This window comes from Diospyros lotus, chromosome 2 (genome assembly GCF_014633365.1).
Source record: "Diospyros lotus cultivar Yz01 chromosome 2, ASM1463336v1, whole genome shotgun sequence".
NCBI lineage: Eukaryota > Viridiplantae > Streptophyta > Magnoliopsida > Ericales > Ebenaceae > Diospyros > Diospyros lotus.
The window spans coordinates 42,463,891-42,481,413 of record NC_068339.1 but is presented as its reverse complement, the minus strand read 5'-3'; the positions used below and the strand labels follow the sequence as shown (position 1 = coordinate 42,481,413).

The 17,523-nt window shown below is 39.1% G+C and overlaps 1 protein-coding gene across 3 annotated transcripts in view; it reads right to left on the bottom strand.

Annotated features, from left to right (window-relative positions):
- Nucleotides 1-17,523, bottom strand: part of LOC127794976 (protein MODIFIED TRANSPORT TO THE VACUOLE 1) — a 31,003-nt gene that overhangs the window by 7,977 nt on the left and 5,503 nt on the right. For all 3 annotated transcript variants that reach the window (XM_052326333.1, XM_052326334.1, XM_052326332.1), the window contains one exon: nt 5,207-6,175. In XM_052326333.1, the coding sequence (XP_052182293.1) occupies nt 5,207-6,175 (969 nt within the window). The remainder of the gene's footprint in view (nt 1-5,206; nt 6,176-17,523) is intronic.

Sequence of the window (17,523 nt, the reverse complement as noted above, 5' to 3'; positions counted from 1 at the left end):
CAGACACATGTCACACGACATCACATATTCCTGTACATTCCTCTTAAGGCTGGGCAAATAGAACAACTGCTTGACTTTGTGGTAAGTGCTTCTTATGCTCGAATGACCCCCCCACCGGTGATCGATGTAATGCCTGTAAGATTTTGGACTTAAGCTGACTGCAGTCCCCAATCACGATCTTACCATGAAATTTGATCAACCCACTAGATATAGTATACCCCGATTTACTAGAGGGGTAAGTAGTAGCTGCTCCTGCAAGTCTTTCGTCCACCCAGCTAAAGAATAGGTCTCAATTACCTCTTGCATCCAATCTGGAATGCTGGTAGTAATAGCTGTGACTGACCCTTCCTCAAAGTACCGAGACAACGTATCTGGGACTGCATTTTCTTTTCTCCATTTGTATTGGATTGTATAATCTAACCCCATCAGTTTACTCATTCCTCTCCATTACAACTGAGTTTGTAATTTCTATTATAGAAGGAACTTTAAACTTTCATGATCGGTGTGTATTACAAAGGCCTCACCTTCCAAATAATGCAGCCACTTCTCAACCGCTATCAATATCACCAACTCCTCCTTATCGTAAATGCTTAGCCCTACATGTTTATGGCCTACGGCTTGACTTAGAAAGCTATGGGTCAGCCCCCTTGCATAAGAACAACCCCCACTCTGACACTACTCGCATCTGTCTCTTTACATAAACTGTTGGAAGAATTTAAGGACCTCTTTGCAGAACCCTTATTCTTACCTCCTAGATTTGCTTTTGATCATGCCATCCCACTTAAACCCAATTCAAACCCCATCAGTGTCCATTCCTATAGGTATATGCCCAAGCAAAAGACTGAAATCTAAAACCTTGTTAAGGAAATGTTAACAACAATCCATTATCCAACCTAGCCATAGCCCATTTGCTTCTCCCGTCTTTCTTGTAAAAAAGAAAGAGGGTTTGGGAGATTCTGCATTGATTACCGTCAATTAAACTCAATAACTATTAAAGATAAATTCCCTATACCCATAATTGAAGACCTAAATGAACTCAAACATGCAACCATTTTTTCAAAATTTGACTTCCAGGCTGGTTACCATCAATCCGTATGAGATCGGAAAACATTGATAAAACATCCTTTTGGACACACCATGGGCACTATTGAGTTCAATTTTATGCCTTTTGGTTTAACAAACGCCCCGCAACTTTCCAATCACTGGTGAATCATATTTTTTTAGCCTTTCCTATGCAAATCCGTCCACGTTTTCTTTGATGATATACTAATTTACAGCCCAACCTCCGACATCTCATCCATCTCCTAACTGCATTTGAGATCCTTAAGTTTAACCAATTATATGTGAAGAAATCGAAGTGCATATTTGCCCAAAGGCAGGTTGAGTATTCGGGGCATATCATCTCAGCCCAAAGAGTAAGCACAGACCCAAACAAGGTGGCAGCTATGCAGGATTGGCCTCGGCTTGCAATGGTGAAGGCAGTGCAAGGATTCCTAGGGCTTACGGGATATTACCAGTGTTTTGTGCGAAATTATGGAATTATCAACAAGCTGTTAGCGAAACTATTATGAAAGGATAACTTCCAATGGAATTCCCAAGGCGAAAAGGCATTTCAATAGTTAAAAAGGGTGATGAGTCAGGCCCTTGTTTTGGCCTTACCTGTTTTTGGCAGCCCTTTGTATTGGAGATGGATGTGAGTAGTGTCAGAGTGGGGGCTGTTCTTATGCAAGGGGGCGGACCCATAGCTTTCCTAAGCTAGGCTTTAGGTCCTAAAAATGCAAGGCTAAGTATTTATGATAAGGAGTTGTTGGTCGTATCGATTGCAGTTGAGAAGTGACGACATTATTTGGAATGTGGGCCTTTTGTCATATGCACTGATCATGAAAGTTTAAAGTTCCTTTTACAGCAAAAATTACAAACTCAACTGCAGCGGAGAGGAATGAGTAAAATGATGGGGTTAGATTATACAATCTAGTACAGACGGGGAAAAGAAAATGCAGTCGCAGCTACGTTGTCTCGGTGTTTTGAGGAAGGGTCAATAGCAGCTATTACTACTATCATTCCAGATTGGATGTAGGAGGTAACCGAGAGCTATTCTTTAGCTAGGTGGACGAAGGACCTGTAGGAGCAGCTACTGCTCGACCCCTCTAGTAAACCGAGGTACACTATATTTGGTGGGTTTATTAGATTTCATGCCAGGATCGTGATTGGAGACTACTATTAGCTTAAGTCCAAAATCTTACAGGCATTACATGGGTCACCGGTGGGGGGACATTTGGGTATTAGAAGCACATACCACAAAGTCAAGCAACTGTTCTATTGGCTTGGCCTTAAGAGGAATGTACAAGAATATGTGATGTCATGTTACGTGTGCCATCATTATAAACATGAATTGATGGCAACTCCTGAGTTGTTGCAGCCCGTAGAGCAACCGAAGCAGGTGTGGAGTTGTCTTCCCAAGGACTTTGAAGAAGGGTTGCCAAGGTGGGAAGGCAAAAATTGCATAATGGTAGTGGTAGATCAGTTCACTAAGTTTGCCTAATATTATAGGGCTCTCTCATTCTTTCACGGCCCAAGAGGTGGCTCGAGAATTTTAGGATCAAATAGTTGGCTTGCATGGAGTGCCAAGGAATATCGTCTCGGATCGGGACAAGATTTTTATGAGCCTTATGTGGCAAGATTTGTTTAAATCATTGGGGGTTCACCTACACATGTCCATAGCCTACCATCTAGAAACAAATGGTCAAATAGAAAGGGTAAACCAATGCCTTGAAACTTACTTACGCTATCTTTGTCTAGCTCAACCACGTCAATGGCACAGATGGCTTTTCTTAGCACAGTGGTATAATTTGTGCTATCATAGCTTTATCAAGATGTCTCCATTTCAGGCCTTATATGGCTACAAGCCTTCTTACTTGCCTGCCACATTACCATCTTCATCGGTGGCTGCGGTTGATGAATTCCTACAGCAGCAGCAGGAGGTATTGCAGGTCCTACAAAAGGAATCGGTTCCTGCCCAGCACCAGATGAAGCAATTTGTTGATCGCCAACACAGTGAGAGGGTATTTTCCGTTGGGGACTTGGTTTATTTGAAATTACAACATGCTCACCAGTGAACTCTCACTAACAGCCAGATATCTAAGTTGAGCCCCAAGTTCTTTGGCCCTTTCCCAATCGTGGCAAAGTTTGGAACCGTTGCATATCAGCTACAGCTACCAGCCAACTCCCAGATACATCTGATTTTTCATGTATCTTTGCTCAAGAAGTTAGTGGGGGCACAACTGGTTTCCTCTACCCTGCCGGACTTGGGTTCCGATTCTTTCCCTCTGGTGGAACCAGCCTTGATATTGGATAAAAGGGTGATCTACAGGCATGAGGCTCCTATTACTCAGGTGTTGGTTCAGTGGACTCATCTCCACCCCGACGACAATACATGTTAATACCTTCCTGATCTGTCAAAACAGTTCCCACAATCAGCCAGGCTTCTCTCACTTTCTTGAGGACAAGAAAGTTCTACACTGGGGGGTAATTGTCAGGATCCTATGGGATTCCAGGGAAAATTTGTATTTTTACTTACTACAATTGTAACAATAGACGGTTTAGGCTGTTGGGTGGAGGTTAGATGGTGTAGGCTGTTGGTTGGCGGTTAGATGGTTAAAGGGAGCTGTTAGTACTGTTAGAAGGTATAACAACCAGGCTGTTAAGGTTGTAACTACCGAAGATTGGCGGGAAATGGGGCTATATAAGGGCCTCCCTATTCAATAAAAGCATCAACAAATTTCATAACAGAATCATAGACTCCTCTTTCTTTCAATTTCTCTCCCGAAATTCCTCTGTTTCGTCTTTCCTTCATTCTCTTCTCTCTCTTTTTCTCTCTAACCCTAATTCCCCTCATCCGAGGAGAATTCCACTGTCAGGACACAAGGTCCTGACAAAAGTCTAACCCTAATGTTGAAAAAATTCTAAGTTTGGAACATAATCGAAAATATAGTAAAAAATGAGTTTTTTTGGGGTAATTAACCCTTTAAATTTATTTAGTTCTTTAAAAATCCAGTTCAACCAGAGTCTGACTGTTCACCACTGATCATTTTCCTTGTTGAGTCAATAGTTTGACGGATTTTCAGAACATAGATATTAAAATTCAAAACCATTTAAACAAAATAAAATGTGGCCAAATCTAAGTGTGCTTGGGCGTGAAAACAGTATAAATTCAAAACTCTACTCACATACCCTAGCCTGACACCCACATACAGGAATACATATAACCAGTCTTATTGTCATGCTAAGTAACTTGATTCTAGAATCTCTCTTCAAAACTGTAGCTTAGTATTTCTACCTTCTATATCTGGCTAAATTGACTTGGGTTTCAAAAGTCTTCCTCACTACGAGGGGCTTCTCCACAAACAAATATGTAAATGCCTACAAAAAGGAAAAACAATAAAGTCCAATAGATGACACACAGTTAAAATTATGGAAATCTCATGTATGCAAAAATCCTTGCTCTATTACCCTCCCCGCTTCTTATTTCCTTCTTTTTTGGGGGTTGGGTGGTGGTTTGAGAATACGAACAAAAAAATAGCAGAAGGAAGAGTTCTTTTACAGTTGATGTATGCCCAGAATAAAAATATCCTATAGAATCTATAAACACAATAAGGGAGTTTAAAAATTCCTACAAAGCCATATTGTAAAAGCCAGATTCAAATTGTGAAATGGCATGCCAGTTTCCTCAGCTATCCTATTTTTGCTGCTTCTAAATGCATCACCTAATGCACAACAGATCCAGCATCCACACTTTTGGCCAAGGGCTTTAGCCAGTTTCTGCAGAATAGACACGTTACCTATATGCCTCATTTTGCCACTAGACAAATCCCAATATTTCAAAAACATAAGAACAAAAAAGCAACGAATCATTGCAAAGAATTGCAATAAGGACATGACTGTTAGCAGGGAGGTGTCAAGCTAAATAGATACCTCAACATTGATTGGCAGCTTATATGTTCCACAATAAAAAATCTACAACTACCAGATTTTTATGTCATTACCTACCCCCATCCTAGCTATGATTTTGTGACTGTTGGACTTGGAAGAACAGAAATTTTCAAAAGCAACATGCTCAAGTAGAAGGATGTTAACCAACTCTCAAATCAATATGAGGAAAGGATTTCAATACAAACTACTGTACTAAGATGCTGGTTCTCAAACTTACCGAGATAAAATCAAATGCTTTGGTCTCCTCTTTCCTTGAAGTGTTCATCATTGTCATCGGGATTTGTGTTGGAACAGCTGGATTGAAAATATCAGGAAGAGGGGATGAATGTGCCTCTCCTTTGGTTAGACCAGCATGATTGACACTAGCATCTTGAGATTGAAGGTTTGCCATTTGCTGGAAGTTGGACACTGTTGCTAACAGCTGCTGCTGGGCAAAGAGATTTCCCATGGCACCATAATTCACAGGCTGAGAAGAAAAACCAGGGTTGACCATATATCCAGGTGGTACATTATATCCCATAGGGCCCAAAGGAAACATAGAATTTACATTCATCCCCATTGCTTGAGTTCCGATTAGTCCATTCCAAACACCATTATAAGGTTGGGGGTTGGGATTCATAGTGGGCTCTGGGAAGATAGTCTCAGAGGATGCCCCAGGGGAAGTTTCTTTTGGCTCCATCATTAAGGAATTCTTATTGATTAATAAGCCAGCTACCAAATGGCTAATGTCTTTTTTAGGACCCTGCTCCTGCTTGGGAATTTCAAAAGTAGGACCAAAAATGTCAAATGGCTTGGGTCCACTTCCATTAGCTGCCACATGGACCTCACCAGCTGGTTTATCAACACTCAATCCTGAAAAAATATCAGTAATTTGATCTTTCTCGTCATTGGCATGAAATGAAACATCGGCAAATGGGTCATCGTCAATTTTCTGTTCACTGGCAGCTGTACAAGTGCCCAAACTATCCCCAAATAGATCATCAAATATAGGAGCAGTGGATGTTTTTTGATTCACAATTTCTTGATCACCCTGCATTTTAAGAAAATCTTCTCTACTATTTGAGTCATTGGGACCACCGGTGTCTATTAGGTCAGGCATCTGAACAACAGGTGTCTCAGCCTGTATTGGCTTTTCTGGATGACTCATTACACTGCCGGTCCGTTCTCCATCCAGAAGGCTCAACACCTGCACGCCAAAAAGTATCCATTTAAATTAAAAATGGCTCCACATATAAAATTATTCCATGGGCTCACATAAGACACATGGGAAATAAAGAATTGTATCACATTTTTGGCAAAAACATAATCCGCTACTCTTTTTAGTAAAATGACCAGGTGAAACTGAGAAATAAATAAGATGCGTGTTATTGATTGTAGGCATGGAACAACAACGCTGAGCAAGTAGCAGCTCAATATCCAGTCTTTCTAAACAGTTGCATGTAACATACAATATGTATATGACAGATCATGAGGAATCTACATCTATGCCCAACACTGTTTGGAATTAATGAATTTGAAATGTGGAATTGATTGATAAATGAATTCTACATAGAATTCATATGCAAATAGATTCTCATGTTTGGTATGGCACAACTTAAAATATGGAACTTCAATTGAATTTCCTAAACCTACGTTTGGAATAAATCCAAAATTGAAGTTTTATTTGAAAAAGAAAAGGTTGCTGAGGGGTAGTTTTTTCTATAAGTTTTGCTTGTTTGAGCTTTGTGGAATTCATTTAGAATTTCGACCTATTTTGATAGAATTTGATTATGTTTAATTCCATAGAATTGAATTCGTAGAATTCAAATGAACCTTTTTTTTTTCATTCCAAACACAAATTTAGAATTGGAAATGAATTCCAAAAATTTTGTGGAACCATTCATTCCAAACAGGTTGCTGAACATTCATGATAATACGAACGCTCTTAGAATTTGCATCTTTGCAGTGTTTGGAAATTGCACAATCAAACTGTGTTGATTTTAATTTAATTAAAGAAATAAGCAAATTAAATAGGATATTGCACCCTCTCAAAGCAGGGAGTTTCATGCACTAGGAATGCCCTTTTTAAAAGAATAAGCAAGTTAAACAGGAATGATACATATTAATTCTACCACACACACACACACACACTTAATGTAGGTCCTCCTCCTATGCTGAGCACTGACATGTCTAAGAGACTTCCACATCTGCCTCCCCCAAAAAGACTACAAAAGCCTTTAATAGAATTAGTAAGAACTAAAACTTTCTTTAGAATTAAAGCATCTTGTTGGAGTCCCTGGTAAAAGAGGGTTGGCAAGACAGCTGTAAACGGTTATTCTGGAAAGATTGACCTTAGTGGTGCAAGACTGTAAATGGCAGATTCTATGAAGGCAATCAAGGGAGACAACAAAGCAATTAAATCTAAAGAATCGTGAATGTATATGAGTTGTAATTAGGATGATTCTTGTATATTCTTTCCTTTTGTTTAAGATTCCTAAGTTATAAATTATGAGGTCATCAAGGTCATCTGTCAGAAGCTGTCCAAACTTATGAGGGGCCACAACTAGAACCTGAAAAGGCTAGTCTCTCAAGGGAAAAACTAACTTCTAAGTCTTTTATACAACAACTGATGAATAAGATGAAGATGGACTCAAATACCCCTTCTACATCACACTATGCCCAAGCAAGTACAACTGGTAGTGCTCCTACTCAAGGTACTGTTACAGCATTCTATTCCTCAAGTTCTGTAGAACAACCAACCTGGATCATAGATTCTGGGGCTTCAGCCCACATGACTAGTTTATCTAATTCCTACTTGACCTACACCCCATGTTCTAGTAGGGAAAAGGTTAGAAATGCATATGGTATACTCTCTCCTATTTCTGGAAAAGAGATTATTAACTACAACAAAAACCTCAACCTATCATCTGTTATTCATGTTCCTAATTTTGCAAATAACCTATTATTTGTAAGTTCTATCACAAATTCCTTAAATTGTAAAATTCCATTTTCCCTACCCATTGTGTTTTCCAGGAGGGAAGCACATGGAAAACGATTGACTCTAGTAAACGGGTTGATGGTTTGTACTTGTTGGACAATAAATCATTCTCTCAGCCTAAAGATCAAGCCCTAAAGGTTCATCAACTAACCTTAGCTAAGAAAGAGCTAATGTAGTGGCATCAAAGATTAGGTCATCCTTCTTTTTCAATGATAGGGAAGATTATTCCTAGTATGTGACGCAACGTGTAGCGCGTGTGTGAAAAAACACACCAAAATAAACCCTTGAAAGAGCAAACTTCAATGGCCGAATCTTGGCTTTCAAGAAGACGCAAAAACAAGACTATTTTGCTAAGAAAACCCAAATAGATTGCTGAAATTTGATTGATTAAAACTTGATTACAAACTCTAAATCCTAGGCATATTTATAATATTTGGCTAATCCAAATCCATCTAATATTTGTAAACAAAATCCAACTAAAATCCTAATCCAATATGAAGTAGAATCCTAAATCAAGTAGAAATATGAAATTAAATCTTAAATCAAGTAGAATTCTAAAAACTTAAGAAATATTAAAATATTGTTCCGGCGTGGTCGGGTCGACTTTGGGTCGGGTCTTGATTGGTGATTGCATCATTCACCTCCACTTGAGAAGAATTCGTCCTCGAATTATAATCTGGGTATGACAACTCAACGTCCGGCAAATACAAAGAAAGATCAGCAACATTGAATGTTTTGGAAATACCCATATGATTTGGCAAATCCACAACATAAGCATTATCATTGATCTTTTTTGTAATCTTGTAAGGACCATACTTCTTTGACTTGAGCTTGTTCTGTTGTCCTGTAGGAATCCGTTCCTTCTTCAAGAATATCATGACTTCATCTCCAACCGCAAATACCTTGTGCTACCTATGCTTGTCAACTGCTGCCTTGTACTTCTTATTCGCCTCGTGCAACTTTTGCTTGACATCTTCCTGAACTGCTTGAACGTGTTTGGCTAAGTCACTAGCTGCAAACCTGGTACCTTTGGTAATTTTACCAAATCCAATGCATGATTAGGAACTTTCATGTATACGATAGAGAATGGTGATCTTCCTATTGAGCTATGCACGGCGTTGTTGTAGGCAAATTCCGCTTGAGCTATGACTAGGTCCCATTGTCTTGGCTTGTCTTTGCAAACACTGCGAATCAGATTTCCTAAGGTACGATTCACCACCTCTGTCTGTCCATCAGTTTGGGGATGTGCTGTGCTACTGAAATTCAAAGATGAATCGAACATTCTCCACAAGGTAATCCAGAAGTGACTCAAAAACCTTGTATCACGATCCGAAGTAATAGTTTTAGGGACTCCATGTAGTCTAACAATCTCCTTGAAAAACAGTTTGGCTGTAGCTACTACATCTGCCGTCTTCTTGCATGGGAGAAAGTGCATCATCTTGGAAAACATGTCAACCACTACAAAAACAGAATCCATACCTCGTTGGGTTCACGGTAGACCCAACATGAAGTCCATAGACAAATCTTCCCAAATAGCATTGGGAACATGCAATGGTATGTAGAGACCGGCATTAGAAGAGTGCCCCTTAGCTGTTTGACATATATAACACCTAGCCACAATAATAGAAACATATCTCCTTGCTCTTGGCCAATAATACCTTCCCATAACAGCTTCAATAATCTTGTCTCTGCCAAGATGCCCTGCTAAGCCACCACCATGCAAATGCCGAATAATTTTCTCACGAAGAGATGTGCAAGGGATGCACAACTGATTTCCCTTCATGAGAAACCCATAATGCACATCGAAATCTCCTGATGGTTGCTGAGACATGCATTGTTCCCACACATGTTTGAAATTCTCGTCTGTCGCATATAATTCTTTCAAGCACTCAAACCCAACAATCTCAACACTAAGGGTCTTGATCAAATCCACACGCCTACTCAAAGCGTCCGCCACTCGATTATGCTGTCCCGACTTATGTACAATTTCATATGAAAATTTATCGATAAAAGCAGACCATCTAGCATGCATATCACTCCTCAATTGCCTTTGGCTACTCAAGTAAGAGCTTGGTGATCCGTGTAAAGAACAAATTCTTTGGCAATCAAGTAATGTTCCCATGTCTTAAGAGCCCTCACTACTGCATAAAACTCCTTATCATAAGTAGACCACTTTCTTCTGGCTTCACACAACTTCTCACTGAAAAATGCAATTGGTCACTTCTCTTGGGACAACACAGTACCTATACCCACTCCACTCGCGTCACACTCAACCTCAAACAATTTGTCAAAGCTTGGCAAAGCTAAGACAGGAACGGTACATAATTTCTCTTTTATCAAGGTGAAACTTTGCTCTTGTTCTTCACCCCAATGGAACTTTCCTTTCTTTAAACACTCAGTAATTAGAGCCACAATACTACTAAAGTGTTTGATAAACTGCCTATAGAAAGTTGCTAACCCATGGAAACTTCGCACATCACTGACATTTTTAGGGGTTGGCCACTCTCTAATAGCTCGCACTTTTTTCTCATCTACCTTTACGCCCTCTTTGCTTATAACAAAGCCCAAGAACAACAAGCTCTCACTCATAAAAGTACACTTCTTCAAATTAGCATAAAGTTTGTTTTCCCTAAACACACTCAGCATCTCCCGAATATGCCCCTCATGCTCATTAATAGACTTACTGTATATCAAAATATCATCAAAATACACCACAATGAATTTACCAATGAAAGGGCGTAATACTTGGTTCATTACTCTCATGAAAGTGCTTGGTGCATTGGTTAGTCCAAAGGGCATGACTAACCACTCAAACAACCCATCTCTCATCTTGAAAGCTGTCTTCCACTCATCTTCAGGTCGAATTCTGATTTGATGATAACCACTTCTAAGATCAATTTTGGTAAAAATCACAGTCCCATCAAGTTGATCAAGCATGTCGTCAAGCCTAGGAATTGGAAATTTGTACCCAATAGTAATTTTGTTTATGGCTCTACTGTCAACACACATCCTCCAACTCCCATCTTTCTTTGGTATCAATAATGCTGGCACTGCACATGGACTCATGCTAGTCTGAATGTGCCCTTTTCTCAACAATTCCTCTACCTGCCCACGCAAAATCTCATTCTCCCTAGCACTCATCCTGTAGTGTGGTAGGTTAGGCAAGCCAGCACCAGGAACCAAGTCAATGTGGTGTTGAATATCTCTCATAGGAGGTAGCTTATTAGGTAACTCTTCAGAAACCACATCATGAAATTCCTCCAACAATCCCTGCACCTCCACTGGAATTTGGTTCACCTTCGGTGGCTCACTCACACTCTCTCCCTTGATAACCAATAAGTGAACCTCTCGAGTATCCTTACACTCCCTCATAAACTCAGTGTGTTTATGTGTAATGGTAAGAAAATTTCATCCCTCCACTTTAGAAGCTTTGGTTTGATTCTTTTCCACTATGGGTAACAAAGTATAACGCACACCTTCTTTCTAAAGTTGATATGTGTTCTTCCTACCCGAGTGCTTAGCATCCACATCAAATTGCCAAGGCCTCCCAAATAAAATATGGCAAGCATCCATATCAACAATATCACAATTGACTTCGTCGGAGTACTTACCAATGGAGAAAGGCACCCTGCAACGTTCATCCACATGTATGCCACCAACTTCTTTGATCTATCCAATCATGTAAGGGCTTGGATGTTTTTCAGGAGTTAACTGCATCTTTGCCACCACATCTCTTCCTATGATGTTCTCCTGACTTCCACTATCAATAATCAACTCAAAGATTTTTCCTTTCACCGTTCACCTCGTGCGAAAAAGCTTATGCCGTTGAGTAGTATCTTCAGTCTTTTGAGATAGCATTAACCTCCTCACTACACAGGTATATTGCCTATGTCCATAATCTTCTTCGTCATCCTCCCCATTAGGCCAGCAATATACTTCCTCTTCAGCAACATCTTCCTCTTCCTTTTCTACAATGTTAACTGTTTTCCTCCTTGAACAATCACTAAATCGATGCCCAACCTCATTGCACTTGAAACATTTTAAAAGAATAGGCTTTGCATAAGGATTAGGGGATTTTGGAAGATTAGAAGTAGTACCTCGAATGTTTCCCCCCGTTGTAGCCTTATTAGGGTTGATTGTATGGGGTGGATTGGAGGGTTGCGCTCCCTGAACCGACTTGCCTTTATCAAAAGCTGCTTGTTTATTTTTCTTCCCACTATACCGATGATAGTTGTCATTACGAGCTCTCTCACTCAACATTAACTTAGCCTTTAAAGCTAAGTTCCTTGCTTCTTGCACACCCAGAACCATCTGAACCCCAATTTTATCACGAATAACAGGCTTCAATCCATTCAAGTAACGAGCCGCTTGTTGATTGTCACTTTCCGACAATTGGTTTCTCTCCGCCAATTGCAGAAACTCAAAGGTATATTTATTCACACTCTTCATTCCCTGTGCACATCTTTGATAAGCTTCAAACATATATTGTTCATAGTCAGGGGGCAAAAACTTACCTCTTAACAGCTGCTTCATTCGTCTCCATGTCTGAACTGGCTGTCGGCCTTCCCTCAATCTCGTTTCTCTTAATCGCTCCCACCAAACAGATGCATCGCCCTTCAACCTGTAAGCCACTAACTTTACTTGTCGTTCATCTGGGATCTCCATGTATTCGAAAAAACGGTCAACCTCAGTGATCCAATTCAGGAACCCCCAATATCAAGATCTCCACTAAAGGTAGGAATATCAATTTTTAGTTTATACTCATTGTTGCCCCAGTGGTTGTGCTGATGCGCATTCCTCCTAACCCCTCTACCAACAGGGTTAGCTATTGCTCGACCAAAATCATCATCTTCATCGCTATCTTCAATCACTGGTCTTCTAGGATTAACAAAGACATAATTAATAGGTGGTCTTCCCGTTCTGGCTTGATTCACCCCATTATTTAGGTTCCTGTCATCATCAACTCGTAGTAAGGTGCCCAATTGGTTGTTAAGTTGCTCCAATCGCTGCTAGATAGTACGAGTTACTTCCCGCTGTTTTTCGATTGCTCTCCAAACTGCGGACAACCCCTGATCACCATCATGAGGCTGGTTGTTACTGTTACCTTCAAGATTGGCCATCTGATTGGTTGATTAACCACTCTGATACCACCTGACGCAGCGTGTAGTGCATGTGTGAAAAAACACACCAAAATAAACCCTTGAAAGAGCAAACTTCAATGGCCAAAGCTTGGCTTTCAAGAAGACACAAAAACAAGACTGTTTTGCTAAGAAAACCCAAATAGGTTGCTGAAATTTGATTGATTAAAACTTGATTACAAACTCTAGAACCTAGGCATATTTATAGTATTTGGCTAATCCAAATCCATATAATATTTGTAAACAAAATCCAACTAAAATCCTAATAGAAATAAATCCTAATCCAACATGAAGTAGAATCCTAAATCAAGTAGAATTCTAAAAACTTAAGAAGTATTAAAATATTGTTCCGGCGTGGTCGGGTCGGTTTTGGGCCAGGTCTTGATTGGTGACCGCATCAGTATGAGTAAACAATGTAGTAATATCAGTATATTATGTGAAGCTTGTGAGTTCGATAAACAAACAAGAAGTACTTACCCTACACTTAATAAAAGGAGTTCTAAGCCTTTAATGATTGTCCATTTAGATGTTTGGGGACCTAGTAGGGTTAAAACACTTGTTGGATATAGGTGGTTCATTACCTTTATAGATTGTTTTAGTCGAACAACTTAAGCTTATCTTATGACACAAAAAAGTGAGGTTGGTCATTGTTTCATATCATTTCACAAGGTGGTAACTACTCAATTCAATACAAAATCCACGTTCTCAGAAGTGATAATGGCTTAGAATATAAGGATATACTGCTTTCCAAGACTACCTTCGAGATCAAGGAATCATAAACCAAACTAGTTGTGTTGATACCCTTGCTGAAAATGGTGTAGCAAAAAAGAAAAACAAACATCTTTTGGAGGTCACTAAACCTATGCTCTTAGCTATGCATGTTTCCAAAGTTTACTGGGGTGATACAGTTCTCACTACTGCCTATTTAATCAATAGGATGCTACTTACAACTCTCAATTTCAGAACAAATTTGGAACTTCTAATAAGAGTTTATTCCTATACCATCCCTCCCAAAGTGTTTGGATGCACCTGCTATGTATGAAACCACTCTCCTACCATCAGCAAATTAGACTCTCGAGCTCTCAAACATATATTCATTGGTTATTCTGCCACACAGAAAGGGTAAAGTGCTACCATTCACCTACCCAAAAGTTCTTTGTCAGTATAGATGTCACATTTAGAGAGGATGAGGGTTATTTTCAGTCCAATCTCTCACCTCTTTAGGGGGAGAATATTAGTCCAAGAAGAGGTGTCCATGTAGTGGACTGAAACTGCTTTTGATTTGAGGGCAGAAGGTGGAGAAATTACTAATTATTTGAGGGTAGACGGAGGAGAAGCCGCACTGATGGTTTTTATAATTCAACTAATTTTGATAGATCTAGGTAGGAGGAAGATCCAAGAAATCTTGATTGACAACAGGGACCAAACAGACCTGAGAATGGGAAGTGTTTTGACTTATTTTCAGAGGAAACAAGCCCATCAACAAAGTCTACCTAGCCAAGAAGATTCCCAAGACATCACTGATCTAGGTAAACACTCTACTGAATCTAAACAACTTCCAATTTCCAGTCAATTTCCAGCAACTAACCCTGATCTTGCTAATCTTGATGCTACAATTTCTAAAGCTAAACCTATTTCTGACTCTTTATTTAAACTCTCTAATTTGTACCTTCCTATAGCTATTAGAAAAGAAGTTAGGAGCTGTACACACCATCCTATCTCCAAATCTGTTACTTATGATTCTCTGTCTGCCGCTTATAAGAATTTTCTATCCTCTTTAGAATCTGTAATAGTACCCACAGATTGGAAGCATGCTATCAGTAAACCATGCTGGAAACATGCTATGGAAGGGGGAATGAGAGCCCTAATGGAGAATAACACATGGGAAATCACTGAATTGCCACCTGATAAGAAACCAATTGGTTGTAAGTGGGTTTTCACTATTAAATACAAGGTAGATGGAACGATTGAAAAATAAAAAGCAAGGCTGGTGAGTAAGGGGTTTACTCAAACCTATGGAGTGGACTATGAAGAAACTTTTGCCCCAATAGCAAAAATGAACACAATACGAATTCTTCTATCATATGCAGCTATTCTAGATTAGGACTTACATCAGTTGAATGTAAAGAATGCATTTCTACATGGAGAGTTGGAAGAAGAGGTATATATGAAAATCTCACCAGGTTCCAACAATTCGAAGAAGCAAGGGAGAGTTTGCAAGTTATAGAAAAGGTATGCATGGAAATCCCACCAGGTTTCTACATGGAGAGCGGGAAGAAGAAGCATGCATGGAAATCCCACCAGGTTTTTACATGGAGAGTTTGCTCAAGACCATTTCTATATGGTCTTAAGCAATCCCCCAAGGATTGGTTTGATAGGTTTAGCAGGGCTGTAATAAGACTTGGCTATTAGCAAAGTAATGCTGATCACACCATGTTCTTTAAAAGAAAGAAACACAAGCTAATTGTTTTTATTGTTTATGTTGATGACATAGTAGTGACAAGGAATGACCATGAAGGAATACACCAATTGAAGGAATACTTGGGGGTGAAGAATTTGAGTTCAAGGATCTTGGGCAACAAAGGTACTTCTTTGGAAGTGAAGTAACCAGATCAGAAAAGGTCATCTTTATTTTCCAAAGAAAATATGTTTTAAATTTACTGACTGAAACAAGCATGCTAGGATGCAAGCTTGCAGATTCATCCATTGAAGTAAATCACAGACTTAGAACTGATGAAGGAGAAAAGGCTGACAAGGGCAAGTATCAAAGACTAGTCGGCAAGTTGATATACTTGTCCCATACAAAGCCAGATATTGCGTATGCAGTAGGGGTTGTAAGCCAATTTATGTAGAATCCTAAGTCAATTCATATGGAGGTTGTCTACAAGATTTTAAAATATTTGAAAAAAACTCTTGGGAAGGGTTTACTATTTTCTAACCATAACCATCTGAATATAGAGGGATACATGGATGCAAATTGGGCTGGATCCCTAAATGATAGAAGATCAACCTCAGGTCACTGTACCTTTGTTGGAGGTAACCAGTCACATGGAGGAGTAAGAAACTATTAGTTGTGACTAGGTCAAGTGTTGAAATTGAGTATAGAGCGATGGCTCTAGACGTATGTGAATTATTATGGGTGAATAAGGTTATGATAGAGCTAGAATTGCCTAAAAAGGAACCACTCTTATTATATAGTGGCAACAAAACTGCAATCAACATTGCTAACAATCCTATTCAACATGATAGGACTAAACACACTTAGATTGATAGACACTTCATAAAGGAGAAACTAGTCAATGGACAATTGTGCATCCCATTTGTTTAGTCAAGGCATCAGCTGGCAGATACCTTCACCAAGGCTTTACCCAGCAAGAACTTCATGACTATGATATCCAAGATGGGTATGGAGGATATCCATACCTAAGAAGAGGGGGAGTGTTGGAATCTCTGGTAAAAGAAGGTTGGCAAGACAATTGTTATAGCTATAAACATATGGTTATTATGAAAAAGTTGACCTTTGTGGTGCAAGACTGTAAATGGCAGATTCTATGGAGACAATCAAAGGAGACAACAAAGCAATCAAATCTAAAGAATCGTGAATATATATGAGTTGTATTAGGATGATTCCTGTATATTCTAACTTGTAAATTATGAGGCAATCAAGGGAGACAACAAAGCAATCAAATCTAAAGAATCGTGAATGTATATGAGTTGTAATTAGGATGATTCCTGTATATTCAAACCTATAAATTATGAGGTTATAAATAGAGAATAATCCAAAGGGGCAATATGTCTTTTGCCTACAGTTTCAAAACCTAGTTGTTGCGATTTTTTACACATCTATATCTCTCAAAGGGGTACCAAGTTAACAAGACCAAAATAGAGTAAATCTTAAATTTAGTAGAGAAAATTTGGATTGCATTACATTCATTTTCTCACTTCAAGTTGAAAATAGACTTTTTATAAGATAGAATGCACAAAAATAAGAACATGACCATTCTCTTTGCTTTATGATACTGCTCAAAACAACGGGCAATCTTGTACTATTTCCACATCTCTCCCCCTCCCTCCCCCTCTCTCTCTCTCCACACACACATGAAAGAGACAAGAGTTGGACAAAGAGAACAAATGGATTTTCAATCAGCATAATACCAAAATTATTTTAAAATGAAAATTTATTACAACTACTCATCTTCTTCTTAAAAAGAAAATAGAGTTTTAAGATTTGAGGCCATAAATTTCCTTCACATCATGCACCATTGCACCCTCTATATCAAGTAAATTCAGCTCTTTCAAATTGTCAAAAGTTTCCTTATCTAGGAAGCGCTAAGTTCATTAAACTTTTTATTGGTAGCTTGATGAAACACCACTAATGTGACCTTATTATATTGCACCCTAAGCCACCCTGATGACCCC